This window comes from Hypanus sabinus, chromosome 3 (genome assembly GCF_030144855.1).
Source record: "Hypanus sabinus isolate sHypSab1 chromosome 3, sHypSab1.hap1, whole genome shotgun sequence".
Lineage (NCBI taxonomy): Eukaryota > Metazoa > Chordata > Chondrichthyes > Myliobatiformes > Dasyatidae > Hypanus > Hypanus sabinus.
This window is the reverse complement of record NC_082708.1, coordinates 8,433,694-8,452,735: the sequence shown is the minus strand read 5'-3', so window position 1 is coordinate 8,452,735 and position 19,042 is coordinate 8,433,694. Positions and strand designations below refer to the sequence as shown.

At 45.1% G+C, this 19,042-nt stretch overlaps 1 protein-coding gene across 6 annotated transcripts in view; it reads left to right on the top strand.

Moving 5' to 3' along the window:
* gdpd5b (glycerophosphodiester phosphodiesterase domain containing 5b) overlaps positions 1-19,042 on the top strand; it is a 272,763-nt gene that overhangs the window by 98,482 nt on the left and 155,239 nt on the right. For all 6 annotated transcript variants that reach the window (XM_059963675.1, XM_059963672.1, XM_059963674.1 and 3 more), the window contains one exon: positions 3,868-4,038. In XM_059963675.1, the coding sequence (XP_059819658.1) occupies positions 3,922-4,038 (117 nt within the window). In that variant the 5' untranslated portion in view covers positions 3,868-3,921. The remainder of the gene's footprint in view (positions 1-3,867; positions 4,039-19,042) is intronic.

Below are 19,042 nucleotides of genomic sequence, written 5' to 3'. Positions count from 1 at the left end.
CTTAAATGTTTCAATCAGATCCCCTTATCTTAAACGTTTCAATCAGATCGAATGACAAGGTTGTGGTCCTCATGGAGGATGTGACAAATAAAGCTAATATTTATCTTTATCTCTTTTCCCTTTAACAATAACAGAAAGCATACGGGTTCCTCCCACTTACAAAGACATACAGGTTCATAGGTTAATTGGGCACATGGGTGTAATTGGGCTTTTTGTGCCAGAAAGGCCTGTTATGCTACCGTATTTCTAAATAAAAAAAATCTCGAACTCTGGTCTCATACTGTGCCTTTTGCAAATACAGCTATCTCGCCTTCTCTCATGATATTAAAATCATTATTAATTATTCAGTAAATGGCAGGACCCTAGGGAGCAGTGGTGCACGGCAGGGTATTTGGGCATGTCCATACTCTCTGAAAGTGGCCGCACAGCAGGATAGGGTGTGAAATAAGGCGTTTTGTACACTTGCCTTCATCAAGACTGTTTAATGTCATTTCCAGTACACAAGTGTAAAGGAGAACAAAATAGTTGTTGCTCCGGATCTGATACAGCACAAAAAAAACACAGTAAGATAAGGACCACAATAGCAAAATAAACACAATAAATATAAATACCTAAGATAGCTTATATACACTGATTGATTGTATGCCCATAATGTGACAGTAGGCACAGGAGTGTCTGTACGAAAGGTGACTCTGACAGGAAATGATAAGTAGTGGTGGTTGTGGGTGTGGAGGGGTGGGTGAGTAGGTGGTCGGGGTGTGGAGGGATGGGTGAGTGGGTGGTTCGGGGTGTGGAGGGGTGGGTTAGTGGGTGGAGATGTTGATCAGCCTCACTGCTTGGGGAAAGTAACTGTTGTTGAGTCTGGTGGTCCTGGTGTGGATGCTACGTAGCCTCCTCCCTGATGGGAGTGGGACAAATAGTCCATGAGAAGGGTGGGTGGGATCTTTCATGATGTTACTGGCCCTTTTCCAGAACCTTTCTGTATACGTGTCCTTGATGGTGGTTAGGCTGGTGCCAGTGATGCATTGGGTGATTTTGACTACCTGAACTGTTTCCCCTCCACAGATACAGTCTGGCCTGCTGATTGTGTTTGTTTCAGATTTCTAGAGTCTACTGTTTTTCTTCAGTTCACAACTGGCGCTGCTTCCTGTTCTTATCTTACATTTTTCCAACATAATAAACAAACCTTCTGTTGGCAGATGGTATCTAAACTCAGCTCTCTCCCTTCCTGACTGACAATGCAGTCCTTCCCAGCATAACATACACAAGATGCTGAAGGAGCTCAGCAGGTTAGGCAATGTCTATGGAAATGAATAAACAGTCAACTTTTCTGGCTGAGAGCCTTCTTCAGGCTAAGACCGTTCAACAGGCTTTCAACAGTTCCTGATGAAGGGTCTCGGTCTGAAACACTGACTGTTTATTTCTCTCTATAGATGCTGCCTGGTCTGCTGTTGTGCTGCTGTAGATTTCTAGCATCTGTAGACCGTCTTTTGTTTATGATTTGCTTTCTGAGAATATGCTTCTTTAAAATTGATCTTATGTGATTGAGCTTGTTTTTGTCTCTGTCTTCAGTGTACATACAATCTATGGCCACTTTATTAAGTACCTCCTGGATCTAATCAAGTGGCATTCTGAGTGTATGCTTGTGGTCTTCTGTTGTATCGCATCCTCTTCAAGGTTCTAAATGCTGTGCGTTCAGAGATGCTCTTCCGCACACCACTGTTGTAACACGTGGTTATTTAGGTTACTGTCACCTTCCTGTCAGCTTGAACCAGCCTGGCCATTCACTTCTGACCTCTCTCATTAACAAGGCATTTTTGCCCACAGAACTGCCACTCACTGGGTATTTTAACTTTGTGTTTTGCACTATTCTCTGTAAACTTTAGAGACTGTTGTGAAAATCCCTGGTGGTCAGCAATTTCTGAGCTACTCAAACCTCCCCATCTGGCACCAACAATCATTCCATAGTCAACGTCACTTAGTTTGCATTTCTTCCCGATTCTGATGTTTGGTCTGAACAACAGCTGAAACTCTTGACTATGTCTGCATGCTTTTATGCATGGAGTTGCTGCCACATGATTGGGTGATTATATATTTGCATTAATGAGCAGATGTATAGGTATACTTCAATAAAGTGGCCACTGACTATGTATACAGACACAGAGAAGTGATTCAACTAGGCTAGAGCTCAAAACACAGCCAGTGCTCATTAAATTTTTTTATCTTGTAAAATATCTGTAGTAACATATACTTGCTGTCAAACCACACAGAGAGGAATTTGGATAGGTGACTAAACAAAGGAACATTTTAGGGAGTGCCTTAAGTAAGACTGCAGTAATTGTATAATACTTTGGTGAGGCCCCACTTGGAGTATACAGGAAGGATTTGGAGGCTTTGAAGAGGTCACAGAAGAGGTTCACCAGGATGCTGCCTGGATTAGAAGGTATGAACTACAAGGAGAGGTTGGACAAATTTGGGTTGTTTTCTCTGGAGCGTCAGAGGCTGAGAGGAGATCTGATAGAACTTTATAAAATTTATGAAGGTAGAGATAGGTGGACAGCCTGAATCTTTTTCCCAGAGAAAGGTCCGATACCGAAGGGCATGAGTTTGAGATGAGAAAGGAAAGTTTATGGGAGATGTGCGGAGCGACTTATTTAGCAGAGAGGTTGGAGGGTACCTGGAATGGACTTCCGTGAATAATGGTGGAAGTAGATAAGATTAGTGGAATTTAAGAAGCTGGTAGATAGACACATGACTGTGCAGGAAATGGAGGAATATGGATCATGTGTAAGCAGAAAAGAATTAGGTTAATTTGTCATTGTGGTTGGCCAAGTCATCGAGGGCCAAAGGGCCTGTTCCATGATCTAAGAATTGGATGCAGGGAAAACCCATTCATCACCTTTCAGTTTCGCTGACTCCCAGATGGACATTAACTCTGTCTCCCAGATGGCCAATAACTCCAATTCCCATAGTTAAATTACATAAGTAGTGCAAAAATAGAAAAGAAAGTAGTGAGGTAGTGTTTGTGAGTTCAATGTCCAATCAAAAATCAGATGGCAGAGGGGAAGAAGCTGTTCCTAAATCATTGAGTGTCTTTAGGCTTCTTTACTTCCTTCCTGATGGTAGGAATGAAAACAAGGCATGGCCTGGGTGATGGGGGTCCTTAATGATGGATGCCACCTTTTTGAGGCATTGCTCCTTGAAGATGTCCGAGATGCTATGAAGGCTAATGCCCATGATGGAGCTGATTAACTTTACATCTCTCTATGGCTTATTTTGATTTTGTGCAGTAGCCCCCATACCGGCTGGTGATGCAACCAGTTAGTATGTCGTTCATGGTACATCTGTAGAAACTCATTGTTTTTGAAGACATATCAAATCTTCTTAAACTCCTACTGAAATATAGTCACTGTCGTATCCTCTGTGCAACTGCATTGATATGCTGGGTTCTATTTAGATCCTCAGAGATATTGACATTCAGGAATTTGAAATTGCTCACTCTTTCCAATTCTGATCCCTCTGTGAGGACAGGTGTGTGTTCCCTCAACTTACCCTTTCTCCAGTTTACAATCAGTTCTTTGATCTTACTGATGTTGAGTTCAAGAATTAGACCCATATTTGGGACAATTTCTGATCAGCATTATCCATGAGTACTTTTTATTAAAATGGCAGAATTTAAAGTCAACGGTCACTGTTTTGGGATTTGAATTCCCCAGTGAATTAGTGGTCTGAGCTCCTGGTCAAGTAACATAACCACTGCTCCACCTCTTGATTCTGTTCTGTGATGGGTTGATGTGAATCTGGAGGGTTTATAAAGACTTTTTTTTTGTTCCCATCAGATTTAATGTGATGTGTTCACTTTTTCAGGAGTCAAGTGACCTGATGGCCTGTTGAGGTCTTCTCCAGCGGCATTGAAGGAGCATGGTAAAACACCAACCACTTCAGTACTACGAGCCCCAGCTATGCTTATCCTTCCTCACGGGGATCTATGGGTGCAGGTGGAAGCGATACCAGCGATCACATGACAGTACCACCAAGGTCAGTGTTGGCCACCATGTCCAATAATGTTGGTCTTTCAAAATTGTTGGTGTGTGCAGAGGTTGTGACTGGAAACCAAGATCCAAGTTGAACCCTGCTGCTGAAATGGTAAACTGGTTTATTATTATCACATATACTGAGGTAAAAAGTTATCAGATTGGTTTATTATTTTCATGCCTACTGAAGCAAAAATTCGTAAAGCTGCTTATTGTCATGTACTGAGATAAAAATTAGTAAATTGATTTATTGTCATGGACAGAGGTAAATTGCTAAATTGATTTATGATTGTTACAGTGGCTGAGGTAAAAATGAGTAAACTGGATTTTATTGTCACATGTACTGAGGTAAACATTGTTAAATTGGTTTATTGTTACAGCTTCTGAGGTGAAATTGGTAAATTGATTTGTTATTGTTACAGCTACTGAGGTAAAAATTGCTAAATGGGTTTATTATTGTCACAGTTAGTGAGGTGAAAGTTAGTAAATTGGTTTATTGTTGTGATTTGTGATTTGTGGTTGTCCATTGTGTCTGACGATGACAGGAAAGCTGGGACAGCTTTGAAAGTGGAAAAGCTGCTACACCACGGGCAGTTCCACTCTCTCGACCTCAGAAGTCCAGGTCCAGTGGTACAAACAAGTGTCACAAACTGGGTCTTCCTTGGTTGCAGTGGATGACCACGACACCTTCTGTGTCTTGACATGCCCTTCGCTCTCCACAAAGAATTGCAGTACCACTTTCCTGGCCATTGGATCGCACTGGGGATCTCATATTTCTGAGGAAAAAAAATCAATAAATTGGCTTATTGTCACAGGTACCAAGGTGGAGTGAAAAACTTGTCTTGCAAACTATTATATAAATCAATTCATTACATTCATAATGGTGCACTGCGGTAGTACAAGGGTAAACGTAAACAGAATGCAGAGTACAGTGTTACAGAGGAAGTGCAGTGCAGGAGATAATAAGGTGCAAGGTCATGGCGAAGTAGACTGAGGTCACGAGTGCATCTTATCGTAGTAGGAAACCGTTCAATAGTCTGGTAACAGTGGGATAGAAGCTGTCCTTGAGCCTGGTGCTATGTGCTTTCCGCCTTTCTGGAGGAGAGAGAATGTCTGGCATGGGATCCATGATTATGTTGGCTGTTTTACTGAGGTAGTGAGAAGTATACTCAGAGCCCATGGAGGGGAGGCTGGTTTCTGATCCACGACTCTCTACAGTTTCTTGTTGCCGTCCCAAGCCACGGTGCATCTGGATAGGGTGCATCTGTAAAAATTGATGCGGGTCATTTGGGACATGCAGAATTTTTAGCCTTCTAAGGAGGTAGAAGCCCCGGGGTGCTTCCTTGCCTGTGGTGAACATTACGTCTCCGCAATCTTATCTTGTCCGCAGCTCGACGCCTTGCCATAAATACATGTCACTAGCACAGTGCTGTTTGTGGGATCCTGCTGTGTATTGGTTCTGGTGACAGCAATTTAACGTTGGTGTCTGCAAGGTGTACTGGGATGCCTCGTTGCCTCACTGCCGAGTTATATTTTCAGTGTTAGCTGGAAGTTCATGTCATTGAAGTGATTTATTTAGAACATAGAACTGTCCAGCACAGTACAGTCTCTTTAACTGAGTACACGATCTATTTAACCTTCCCCTCCCACATAGCCCTCTATTTTACTTTCATCTATGTACTTATCTAAGTGTCTCTTAATTGTCTGTAATGCATTTGCCTCTACCACCACCCTTGGCAGCGAGTTCAAATGCATCAGCCACTCTGTGAAGAAATGGCCTTTGATATTGCATCCCCCCATATTTTCCTCCAATCTCTTCAAAATCCTGGTAAAAAAAAATTTCCTTCCCCTCTCCTCTTCTTCTTTTCCTCACCCTGACCTCTTACCTCTCCTCACCTGCCCATCACTTCCTCCTGGGTCTCCCCCTCCTTCCCTTTCTCCTGTGGTCAACTCTCCTCTCCTATCAGATTCCTTCATCTTCAGTCCTTTACTTTTTCTATCCATCTGGCTTCACCTATCACCTTCTAGCCAGCCTCCTTCTCCCCCACCCACCACCACCCTTTTATTCTGGCATCTTTCCCCTTCCTTTCCAGTCCTGATGAAGGTCTCAGCACGAAATGTCAACTGTTTATTCATTTCCATAGTTGCTGCCTGATCTGCTGAGTTCTTGCAGCATTTTGCGTGTGTTGCTTTAAAATTGTGCTCTCTTGTAAGCCATTTCCACCCTGGAAAAAGACACTGGCTATCCGCTCTACCTATGCCTCTTATTATCTTCTACACCTCTGTCATATCAGCTGTCATTTTCTTCACTCCCTTGAGAAAAGCCCGAGCTCGCTCAACCTATCCTCATAAGACTTGCTCTCCAATCCAGGCAGCACCCTGGTAAATCTCCTCAGCGCCCTCTCTAAAGCTTCCATTTCTTTCCCATAATGAGGTGACTAGAACTGAACACAAATCTCCAAGTGAGGGCTGAACCAGAGTTTTAAAGAGCTGCAACATTGCCTTAAGGCTCTTGAACTCAGTCCCCTGACTAATGAAGACCTATACGCATTCTTAACCACCCTGTCAATTTTGACTTGATCCCAAGATCCTTCTATTCCTCCATACTGCTAAGAATCCTGCCATTAACCCTCTATTCTGCCTTTAGGTTCGACCTTCCAAAGTGAATCACTTCACACTTTTCCGTACTGAACTGCATCTGCCACTTCTCAGTCCAGCTCTGCTTCCTGTCAATGGCCCTTTGTAACCTACAGCAACTTCCTTTGCTATCCACAGCTCCACTGACATTTGTGGCATCTGCAAACTCACTAATCCACCCTTCTACTTCCTCACCCATTATTTGTAGATATCACAAAGAACAGGGATCCCTGTGGAACAGCAGTGGTCAATGACCAGTGTTATCTTTAAGCTGTGATGATAGCTGGTTTGTAAGTGTAGGCTCCTTCACCCTAATTGTTGCCACTTCTATCAATGTTATCCAGGCAGTGGTTTTGTGCCACCTTCGTCCCTTGCTGTGACTGGTTGGACTTCTTAAAGATTAGTTTTAAGTGGCACATGCATACAAGATATTGAAAAACATACAGTGAACTGTGTGGTTTGCATCAGCACCAAACACAGTTCAAGGATTGACATGATCCACTACCTGTTTTCCTTCTCCCTTTTCCATCTCTCTCATTCTCTCTCTCTCCCCCTCCCTCTCTCATCCATCTTCCACATTCCCCCTCCCTCTCTCCCACCTCTACATCTCTCACCCTCCACCTATTCCCCTCCTCCTCTCTCCTCCATTCCCTCTCCTTGCCTTTTCTCCAACCTCCCCTCTCTCTTCCACCTCCCCCTCCCTATCCCACTTCCCCCTCTCCCACCTACTGCTCTCCCTCCCCTCCCCTCTCTCCCACTTCCCCTCTTCCTGCTCCACTTCGCTCCCTCTCACTATCCCCTCCCTCTCTCTGCTCTTCCCTGCTCTCTTCCTTCCTTTCCCATCCTCTTCTGTCTCCGTCTCCTCCAGCTCCCGTTACCCTCTTTGGCCTCCTTATCTCTGCCTTCCCCTCCCTCTCTGTACCTCCCTGCCTCCCCTCTTCAACTTGATTCCACATTCTGGTTCTTTGCTGTGCTCTTTCCCTCCTCCCTGCTGGCCGCTCTCTGCCCCTCGATGTATCTGGTAGCTGGGTCATCCCCCTCTGCTCCCCTCCCTCTCTGCCCCCTCCCTCCTGCCTACACTATACCTGTCCGTGGTGAGTACGGCCCATGCCTGTGTCCCACTCCTGCATACTCCTTCTGTCTCCCGTATGTGCACACTACCCCCTCCTGGCCCTCCATCTTACCTGCCCCCCTCCCCTCAATGTTCTGTGCCTTCCCCTCTCCCGAAACCACTTTTCACTCGGTGCATTTGTTAGTAATCATTTTGAGAGGACTAGAATATAAAAGTAAGGATGTAATGCTGAATCACTAAAGGCATTAGACAGATTGCACTTGGAGTATAGTGAGCAATTTTGGGCAATTTTATCTAAGAAAAGATGTGCTGACATTGGAGAGGGTCCCAACAAGGTTGTCAAGAACGATCCCAGAATGAAATGGTTAAATATGAGGAGTGTTTGATGGCTGTGGGTCTGTACTTGCTGGAGTTTAGAAGAATGGGAGGGGGGAATATCATTGGAATATGGAAAGGTCTAGATGGAGTGGATGTGGAGAGGATGTTTCCTCTGGTAGGGGAATCTAGGACCAGAGGGCTCAGACTCAGAATAAAGAACAGAGATGAGAAGGAATTTCTTGAACTGGTAAATTCTTTGCCATAAACAGCTGCGGAGGCCAAGCCTTCGGGTATGTTTAAAATGGAGGTTGATAGGTTCTTGAGTAGTCAGGGCATCAAAGTTACAGGGAGAAGGCAGGACAATGGGCTTGAGGGGGACAATAAATCAGCCATGATGGAATGGGCCAAGTGGCCTAATTATGCTCCTATTTCTGATAGTCTTTTGCAGCTTACGTAGCAGGCAGAAATGATCGTCAGTGTAGAGCGTCTGTGCTGTTTATTTTCCCAGTTGGTTCCAAATGGGATCCTGGAAGTGAGCGGGACACTTTGAGGGATCCCAGGAGTATAACAGTTATGACATAGTCTGCAATCAGAGTCTGGTGCTTGGTGCATGCTGAAAGCTTGTTTTTCACTGTACCAGTCCTTTATCTCTTCCACCTATCACCTGCCAGCTTCTTAATTCATTCCACCCTCCTTTCCCTCACCTATCACCTGCCAGCTTCTTAGTTCATTCCACCCTCCTTTCCCTCACCTATCACCTGCCAGCTTCTTAGTTCATTCCACCCTCCTTTCCCTCACCTATCACCTGCCAGCTTCTTAGTTCATTCCACCCTCCTTTCCCTCACCTATCACCTGCCAGCTTCTTAGTTCATTCCACCCTCCTTTCCCTCACCTATCACCTGCCAGCTTCTTAGTTCATTCCACCCTCCTTTCCCTCACCTATCACCTGCCAGCTTGTACTCATCCTCCTCTCCCTATCACCTTATTCTGGCTTCTGCCCTGTTCCTTTCGAAGATTATTTATGATCGAAGTGTGTATACAGTACACGACCCTGAGGTTCACGCTCCCGCAAGCAGCCACGAAACAAAGGAACACTGCAGAACTTGTTCAAAGAAAACATCAAACACCCAACATGCGGAATTGGGCTAATGGCGAAAAACGAGCGAATAACACACCAAATATTAAACGTCAGGCTGCTGAGTCCTGTACACTGCCTAGGGCCGGAAAAAGATGGCGCCAGCAAACAATGCTACTGTGGGCAACATTCTCCAGACGGTCCACAAAACTGTTTCTTTCACTTCTTTTACATTCTTTTCTTTTAAATGTGGCTCTGGTATCGTTGGAGCCTGTGATCTACCATTTATGGTGTGCTTGCAGGCCGATCGAGCAATCTGTCAGTTTACTGTCTCTGGGAAGGTTCCGGGAGGCGAGCGGCCTTGAGGCCGAGAAGAGATGGCGTGCAAGTCCATCATTGACTCCATTTCTTGCTGATCTCATCAGGATTGAAAACATCGAGGCGAGTAAGTGCTTGGTGCCGTCTACAAGCCTCTCACGTGCTGCTGCTGCAGGGAGGTGTCTGAGGGTGTTCTCTCTCCCTCAGTGCTGTTGGAGGATGGTGCTGGATCAAGGTTTACCCGATGGGGTTTGTCATTTGGACTCTATTTTACATTGCGATGTGTTTTCAGGTTTAAGGTCGCTCCTTTCTCTGTTACTATTTTTCTATGACTTTGAATTGAAGTAGCCTGCCTATAATGAACACTGAGGTGCACTGAATATGGACTTTTCATTACTGTGTCTTATATTCTGTGTTTTTACTCGTCCTTTCATGTTGTTGTTTATGTGATTTGTTTTTCTTTGCGTGTGTGTGTGTGGAGGGTTTCATTTATTTTTCTTTTAACGAGTTCCATGGTTTTCTTTGTTTTGTGGCTGTCTGTAGGGAAGATGAATCTCAGGGTTTTATACTGCATGCATACTTTGCTAATAAATGTACTTTGAATCCCTTGAATTCTTGAATGTTCAGCTTAGTGGACTCCAGGTGGGGATCCCCTGCTCTGGAGGCTGATTGTGTGGTAATCCCAGGAGATCAGCAGTCCATGAGAGACTCAAAAGTTCAAAATTCAAAGTAAATTTATTATCAAAGTACAAAGTGCCACTAGAAACAACTCTGAGATTCACAGTAAATACAAAGAAACACAATAGAATCAATGAAAAAATGGACATAAAGACAAACAACCAGTGTGCAAACGAATTAGAATTAGAATTTATTTAAGATCTTACATCCCACAATGCGAGGGAGTAGAAATCTTTGCGTTATGACTCCGTTGCAATGTACAGACATGTGAATTTAAAAATGTAATGGCTTGTAGAAAGAAGCTGTCCCATAGCCTGTTTGGTCCTGGCTTTAATGCTGTGTACCGTTTGCCAGACTGAAGCAGCTGTAACAGTTAACGGTTGGGGTGACTGGCGTCCCCAATGATCTCCCAAGCCTTCTTTATGTACCTGCTGCTATAAATGTCCTCAACGGAGGGAAGTTCACATCCACAGATGTGCTGGGCAGTCCGTACCACTCTCTACAGCGCCCAGTGATCAAGGTTGGTGCAGTTCCTGTACAAGTGGTGATACAGCCAGTCACGATGCTCTCAATGGTACACCAGTAGAAGGTCTTGAGGATCTGGGGGCTGATGCCGAACTTCTTCAGTTGCCTGAGGTGGAAGAGATGCTGTTGTGCTTTTTTTGCCACAAAGCCGGTGTGTGCAGTCCAGGTGAGATTATCGGTGATGTGTATACCGAGGAACTTGAAACTACTCGCCCTCTCAACTGCAGACCCATTGATGCTGATCGGGGAGAGCCTGTCTCCATTCCTCCTGTTATCCACAATCAGCTCTTTAGTTTTTTGGACATTGAGGGAGAGGTTGTTATCCTGGCAGACACTGTGTCAGGGTGTTAGCCTCTCCTCTGTAGGCTGTCTCATCACCGCTAGAAATAAGGTCAATCAAAGTTTTGTCATTTGTGAATTTGATCAACAGATTGGAGCTGTTGTGGCAGTACACAGTCGTGGGCGTAAAGGGAGTAGAGGAGGGGACTCAGGACACAACCCTGGGGGGGGGGGGCATCTGTTTTAAGGTCAGGGAGCAGAGGTGAGGGAGCCCATCCTTACCACCTGTTGGCGATCCGATAGGAAGTCTTGGATCCAACTGCACAAGGTGGGGTGCAGGCTGAGGTCTCTGAGCTTCCTGTCGTCAAAAGACAACAAATCATGCAAATACAAAAAGAAAAAAAACAAAATAATAATAATAAATAAATATTAAGAACAAGAGATGTAGAGTGCTTGAAAGTGAGTCCATAGGTCATGGAATCAGTTCAGAGTTGAGGTGAATGAAGTTACCCATGCTGGTTCAAGAGCCTGATGGTTGAACTGTTCCTGAACCTGGTGGTGTGGGAACCAAGGCTCCTGGACCTCCTTTCTGATGGCAACAATGAGAAGGGGGCATGGTCCAAATGGACTTTAATGGACATGGCCTGGGGTCTGTTAATGACGGATGCTGCTTTTATGCAACGGCTGTCCTTATAGATGTACTCAGTGGAGGAATGGCACCAACAATCATTCCTTGGCCAAAGTCACTTTGATCACATTTCTGCCCCATTCTGATCTTTAGTCTGACCAACAACTGAACCTCTTGACCATGTCTGCATGCTTTTATTCATTGAATTACTACCACATGACTTCCTCTTTCATTAACAAGGCATTTACACCTACAGAAACACATCCAAAATACTGGAGGAACTAAGCAGGCCAAGCAGCATCTATGGAAAAACGTACAGTTGATGATTTGGGCTGAGACCCTTTGGCAGGACTGGAAAAAAAGATGAGGAGTAGAGTTAAAAGGTTGGGGGGAGGAGAGGGAGAAATGTAAGGTGATGGTTGAAACTGGGAGGGGAGGGACTAAGTAAGGAGCTAGGAAGTTGATTGGTGAAGGAGATATAGGGCTGGAGAAAAGGAGTCTGGTAAGAGAGGACCAAAGGCCATGGAAGAAGGAGGAGGCAAGAGCACCAGAAAGAGATGATGGGGTGGCAGGGAGATAAGCTGAGAGAGGGAAAAGGGGATGGGAAATGGTGAAGGAGAGGGGGTGCCATTACCAGAAGTTTGAGAACGTCGATTTCTCGCACTTTCAGTAATGCCCCCCACTCCCCTCACCAGTCTTTACCTCTGGTGCTGTCCTGGTGGAGTTTGCACATTTTCCCTATGACAGTGTGAGTTTCCTCTGGGATCTTCCACATCCCAATACATACAGTTTGGCAGGTTAACTGGATACTGTAAACTGTCCCTGGCGTGTGGGTGAGGGATAGACTCTGGGGAGTTGGTGTGATAAGGTTTTCACGGTATCTCAATTCTTGTTACAGTAATAGACTAATTTACCAGCGATCTAGGTGACGAGACAAGGAGATTGTTTCTGTTCTGAATGACAATATGACAAACAACTCTGAATTTTGCATAACCATAAGATATAGGAGCAGAATTAAGCCATTCAGTCCATCAAGTCTGCTCTGCCATTCTATCATGGCTGATTTATTATCCCTCTCAACCCCATTTTCCTGCCTTCTCCCCATAATCTTTGATGTCCTTACTGATCAAGAACCTATAAATCTCTGCTTTAAATATACCCAGTGATTTGGCCTCCACAGCCATCTGTAGCACTGAATTCCACAGATTCCTCCCTCTCTGGCTAAAGAAATCCCTCCTCATCTCTGTTCAAAAGAATTGTCCTATTCTGAGGTTGTGCCCTCTGGTCCTAGACTCTCTCATTACTGCAAACATTCGCTCAATGTCCACTCTACCTAGGCCTTTCAATTTTCGATAGGTTTCATTTAGACACCTCCTGATTCTTCTGAACTCCAGTGAGTACGGACCCAGAGCCATCAAATGCTCCTCATACATTAAATCTTTTATTCTCTGAAACACTGTCTCTGTGTCCACTCTATCTAATATTTGATAGGTTTCAATAAGAGCCCTCCCCCCCCCCCCCCCCCCCCCCCCCGCTTTCTTCAAAAATGTAGTTACAGGCCCAGAGCCATCAAAAGCTCCTATTACATTAACCCTTTCATTGACAGCGCTTTGTAGTTTGTTCTCACTACGCTGGGATCTTTCTGGTGAATCTGCCCTCCACTGCCTGTGTCTAAAGCGTGTGCCTGATGTCGACTGCTCACTTACTGGTTCTCTTGTTACACAAGTGTCCTATCCCCGGTCTGATTTTATGTTTTAGTCTGGAGTCTCGGAGCCTTGTGCGCGTAACCCTGACCAAGTTTTTCTTCACTGGACCAGCTGCAATTGATTAGAGTTGCGCTGTCGACCCTTGTTGGATCCCTTTGGTGTCGATGGCTGCTTCTTGCAGTGTCTGGTTTCAGTAACTTACTTAAAAATAATGCAGCGTTGAACTTCTGTTGTGACGGGGTGAAGGAAAGGAAATAACCAATGAAACATACTCGTGCTGCCAAGTTCTTGTCCTGGGGCTATGAGGAATGTCTTACTAAAGTTGGGCCAGTTGTTATGAAAGAGGCACTGGACCCTTTTTACTAAGATCCTTTAATACTAGTATGCATGGCCTTAGGATCCCACCCACTCATCCAGCGCACTCTTTGACTTTCTACTATCAGGGAGGAAAACACAAACGGTCAGGATGGAAAACAGTTTCTTCCCTCAGGCCATTAAGGCTTCTGAACTCCCTTCTGCATCGCCTTCGAAGCGTCACTGGTTAATCTGTTCTACACTATACAATATTTTAAGTTATGCTCATTGTGTTATTGATGCATGATTCATCTATTGTGTGTTATGTGTACTGCTGTGCTTTACACCCTGGTTCAGTTTTATACATTACATTCATTAATATAGTTAACTGACAATAAACTTGACGAGGAGGAACTTGATAGGTCAGGCAGCATCTGTGGAGGGAAATGGACAGTTGGCGTGTCTGGTCGGGTTCTATTGGTCAAGATGACGCCGAGCTGCGGTCTGATTGAGGTCGTGTCTCAGACTTAGTTGTTCATTAAGTTCTTAGGGATGGATTTTGCTCTTTAAGGTTTTTATAGCCAGAGGTAATAGTAGGGATGAGCTCCCATACCTATTAAATGCTCCCATTGCATACATCTCAAATAGCCTCTGACAGCCATGTCCAGCTCCTGGCCTTCACGTGTGGCTTAGCTACTAAGCCCATTTCTACTGACAGGAGAAGGGGCAAAGGCAGGTTACTGGCCCATTAAGTCCAGTGGCTTTGGGCAGATGGGGCTTGTCAGCTGTGGTTGGTAGCTCATCTAGGAGGAGGAATTTCTGATCTCAAACCTCCACTATCTTGCAGCTATATCCACTCTCGTGGGGAAGGCTTTGGGAGTAAACCCCAAGGATAAATCTGGAGCTGGAATTCCTAAGGCTGTCCTATGTTGAGTTCAATGATGACTGGTAACTCCTGCAAAGCCACTGAGGTCAAACTGTATTGGTCTTTGCCATTCCTTTAGATTCATCAGCTTTGTGGAAAACAGGAGCCTGCTGCATGGGCAACAGCTTGCTCTCCATATCGCACTGCCTGTGTACCAGATAGACAGCTGGGACATGACATCTGATGTTGACCTTGACCAATGGAGGACTCCTCTAGAAATGGTTTTAGGGATAGACAGGGGAGTTAGAGGTCAGGTTAGGGCTAAGGGACAGGAATGCGGAGGAGTTAGAGATCAGGTGTTCTGCGTGCAAAGTCCGGCAATGTGGACAGGTGATAACGGACACCTGGAGTCTAGGCCTCTGAACAGATTTGAGGATGTCAGAATATCCCAGGTTGGTGGGTGTCAGGATCAGATGTTCATACAAGCAGAAGGCTTGAGGAGCCTTGAGTCAGCCAGCAAGTCTCCTTCATTTGCTAATCCAGGAGTTAATATTAAAGATCGAAGCCCAAAGGTCGATTAGAAGTTTGGAAGTCAAAGGCCGATGGCTGAAGCCTGGTGACTGGAAGTTGTAGGCCCTGAGGCCTGTGCTGGAGTTGGAGGTCTATCTGGGTGGGTGGGATGGTGGAAAGAGGGTGGGAGACTGGAAATTTGAGGCTCTGAGGCCTGTGGTGGAGTTGGAGGTCTATCTGTGTGTCTGGGTGAGTGGGATGGAGCACAGAGGCTTGGTTTGCTGTTTTTTTGTTGCTTGTTGTGCTCTGTGATGTTCTGCTGAACATTATGGGTGTGCTGTGTTGGCACCAGAATATATGATAACACTTGCACAAGAGTTGTGATGGTTGCTAATGCAAAGCAATGCATTTCACTGTACGTTTCCACGTACGTGTGATAAGTAAGTCTGAATCTGAACATTCATTTGGAGAAAGAGGGGAGGAGAGGTCACCAGTCTAAAGAGATGAGGAGAGGGGTGGAACAAGAGCTGGCAGCTGAAGGGTGGATCCATGTGAGGGGTTGATAGCAGGTGGAGGAGTGGTGAGTGAGAATAGAGCCAGACATAGTGCTGGTTGTTCATTGTGTCCAACGATGACGAACCTGGAGAGGAAAGTTTTTAAAGTGGAAAAGCTGTTGCATTGGGACTGTTCCTCTCGCTTGACTTCAGAAGTCTGGGTCCGGTGGTATGTATGAACAAGCTGAACAAATTGGGGTCTTCCTTGGTTGCACTGGATAACTGTGACGTCTTCTGTGCCTCGTCATGCCCTTCGTTCTCCACAGAGCGTTATGGTGCCGCCTTCACTCATCCGCCCAGTCTGCCGGAGCTGACTTCACTTGCTGGGACAGGCATGTCCCTAACTCACCAGGGAATGTGGCCTTTAGGCTACTGTCACCTGCTTTAGCCTGCCTGTTGAAGCAGTGTACTGGTGTGTGGCCTCTGTCACATGCAAATAGCTACTTGGAACCTCAGGTGAGAGCTGAGTGTCCAGTGGGGACCAGAAGTGTGTGAGCTGCAATGGACACAATAAGCCCCTTCACCAGAGGTGTTGCCCCTCCCTCAGCAGTCCATACACCCCAGAACCAGAAGTGATAGGTGGACTAAGGGCTAAAGCTGATGGAATCTGATAGGACACGCCGGTGGAGCATGGAACAGAGGGAGGGCACTAAGGAGAGGGTGGACATATGGAAAGGGTGGAGGAAAGGAAAGAGACCAGGTAGTCTATGAGGAGACAAGAGGGGGGATACACACAAAATGCTCAGCTGGTTCGGCAGCATCTATGGAGGAGAATAAACAGTCATAATCTTGGGCCAAGACCTTTCCCTAATCTGCAGGATCTCTTGTGTTTAGGAGACAGAGTGAAAGCAGTTTACTGGAAAATAGAGAATTCAATGTTGATGCCACCATCTTGCAGGTGAAATATGAGGTGTTGTTCCTTCATTTTATGTTTGCCCTCAAGCTGGCAGTGGAGGATACTGAGGACAGACGAGTCTATGTGGGAATGGGGATGGGAGTTAAAATGGCTGCCCACTGGGAGCTCCAGATGGCCACTCTGCAGTCTATTGTGTCCCTGTGAAGAAGCACGCCTGTTTCCATGGCAACCTTCACACTGCCCCACAGAACCCTATTACCATTTTTAAAGTGTTTTGCCAATGAAATGGTGGAGCCAATTTCTAAATAGCAAGCTCTGACAAACAGCAAAGGTGTTTATTAGGATAAAGGGTCAACTTTATTCGTCATATTATATACTTTATTCGAAGATAGAGATTTACAATGACCAAATAATCTACCCTTACCTCTTTGGACTGTTGGAAGCAAACTGGAGCACCCAGGGAAAACCCACAAATTCCACAGGGAATACAGTGACTCCTTACAGAGGACACTGGGATTGAACTCTGAACTCCAACATCCCAAGCTGTAATAACGTCACGCCAACTGCTACGCTACAGTGGCACCTTATAGTAAATGTTTTAGGAATTTGATGTGGTACGTTGGTGCGTCAAACCACTTATTTCCACATGGCTTATTTAAGAAAGGATGTGTTGACTTAGAGAGCGTTCAGGGGAGGTTCACGAGAATGATTCCAGGAATGAAAAGCTTATCATATGAGGAGTGATTAATGACTCTGGGCCTTTAGAAGAATGAAGGAGGTCTCATTGAAACCTAATGAATGTAGAACAGAGATGGGGAGAAACTTCTTGAGACAGAGAGTGGTGAATCTGTGGAATTTGTTGCCACAGGCAGCTGTGGAGACCAAGTCTTCGGGTGTATTTAAGGAGGAGGTTGATAAGTTCTTGATTGGTCAGGGAGTGGAAGGTTTTGGGAGGAGGCTAGAGAATGAGGTTGAGAGGGAATGCATGAGCCGTGATGAAATACGGAGCAGCCTCAATGGGCCGAAAGAGTTGATTCTTCTCCTATGTCTTATGGTCTCATGTACATGCAACAAAAATGCTAAGGAATGAAGATTTATAGAAAAATAAAGTTAGAAACATGGATATTTTATGAAAGTGCAGAAATTCACAAATACCAGCATGTATTTACAATGTAAACGGTGTTAGAAAAAGTGGTTTAAAGTGTTTACAGTACAGTGATGAGGGTAATAGAGAGAGGAGGGTGGGGGGCAAACTAGAATGGTTGACCAGATTAATTGCCTGGGGAAAGAAACGTTTAAGATGGCGCAAAGTTTTTGTTTTGTTAATGTCCAAGAATCAGAATGTTGGAAGAGTTCAGCAAGTTGAGCAGCACCTGTGGAGACACAAGATGTGTGTTGACGTTTCGGGCTGTACCCTTGCATCAGGACTCAAGAGGGAAGAAGGAAGATTACCAGTGTGTTGTGGTGCAGGAGTAGGTGATAGGTGGAAACTGATGAAGAAGGTGATGAAGTTCAAGTTTAATTGTCGTTCAGCCACCCACAGTGTAAAGAGACTCTGTTAAGGGCAAAATCCCAAAGAGTGTTGATGGTCCAAGTTCACAACTCTCTGAAAGTGGCTACACAGGTTGATAGGGGGTTAAGAAGGCATATGGCATGCTTGCCTTTGTTAGTCGAGGCATTAAGTTCAAAAGTCAGGAAGTTATGTTGCAGTTTTCTAAAACTCTGGTTAGCTGTCATCTGAAGTATTGAGTACAGTTCTGGTCTCGCCATTATAGGAAGGACGTCAAAGCTTTGGAGAGGGTGGAGAAGGAATTCACCAAGATGTTGTCTGGATTAGAGGGCATGTGTTATGGAGTGGTGGGGTTGAAGGGAAATCTGACTGAGCTTTGCAGACACAAAGCACAGCAGCCTGGGGCAATCTCACAGGCTCAGCATCACGGAGAGAGGAGTGAACATCGCAAGAGAATGAGTGACATCGGCCCGATTCTCGACAACCTGCCTTTCCATAAGGTTATCTCATAAGGTTATGAGATAGTGTAGACAGACAGTATCTTTTACTCAGAGTAGAAATGTCTAATACCAGGGGGCATTAAAATGAGAGGGGGTAATTTCAAAGGAGATATAAGGGGTGAGTTGCTTACGCACAGAGAGTGGTGAGTGCCTGGAAAGCGTTCCCTGGTGTGGTGGTAGAGATAGAAACATTAGGGAATTTTAAGAGATGTGTAGATGAGAGGTTAGCTGCACTGGTATGCTGTAAAATCGATGCAGATGATGTTGGAGTGAGCGATTCAGAGAGGAGAAGTCCTAATACAAGGTACAATCTGCTGTTCGGACAATTTAAACATCAGCCCAACCTGGAAAGGCAGGTTGTCAAGAATCGGGCCGATGTCACTCATTCTCCTACGATGTTCATTCCTCTCTCCGCGATGCTGAGCCTGTGAGATTGCCCCAGGCTGCTGTGCTTTGTGTCTGCAAACTGTGTAGCGATTTACCCTGTAAATATGAGGCTAATACCGAGGCTTTGGGCCTACTCAAGGGACATGAATCCAGGGACTCAATTTGGTTCAAAATGCTGTTGCTCGCTTCTATTGTTTGCACGAATTGGGTTTTTTTTCTTTCTGTGCACATTGGGGGTTGGTCTTTATTTTTTTTTTAATTGGGTTCTTTTGAGTTTCTTGCTTTTCTGCTGCCTG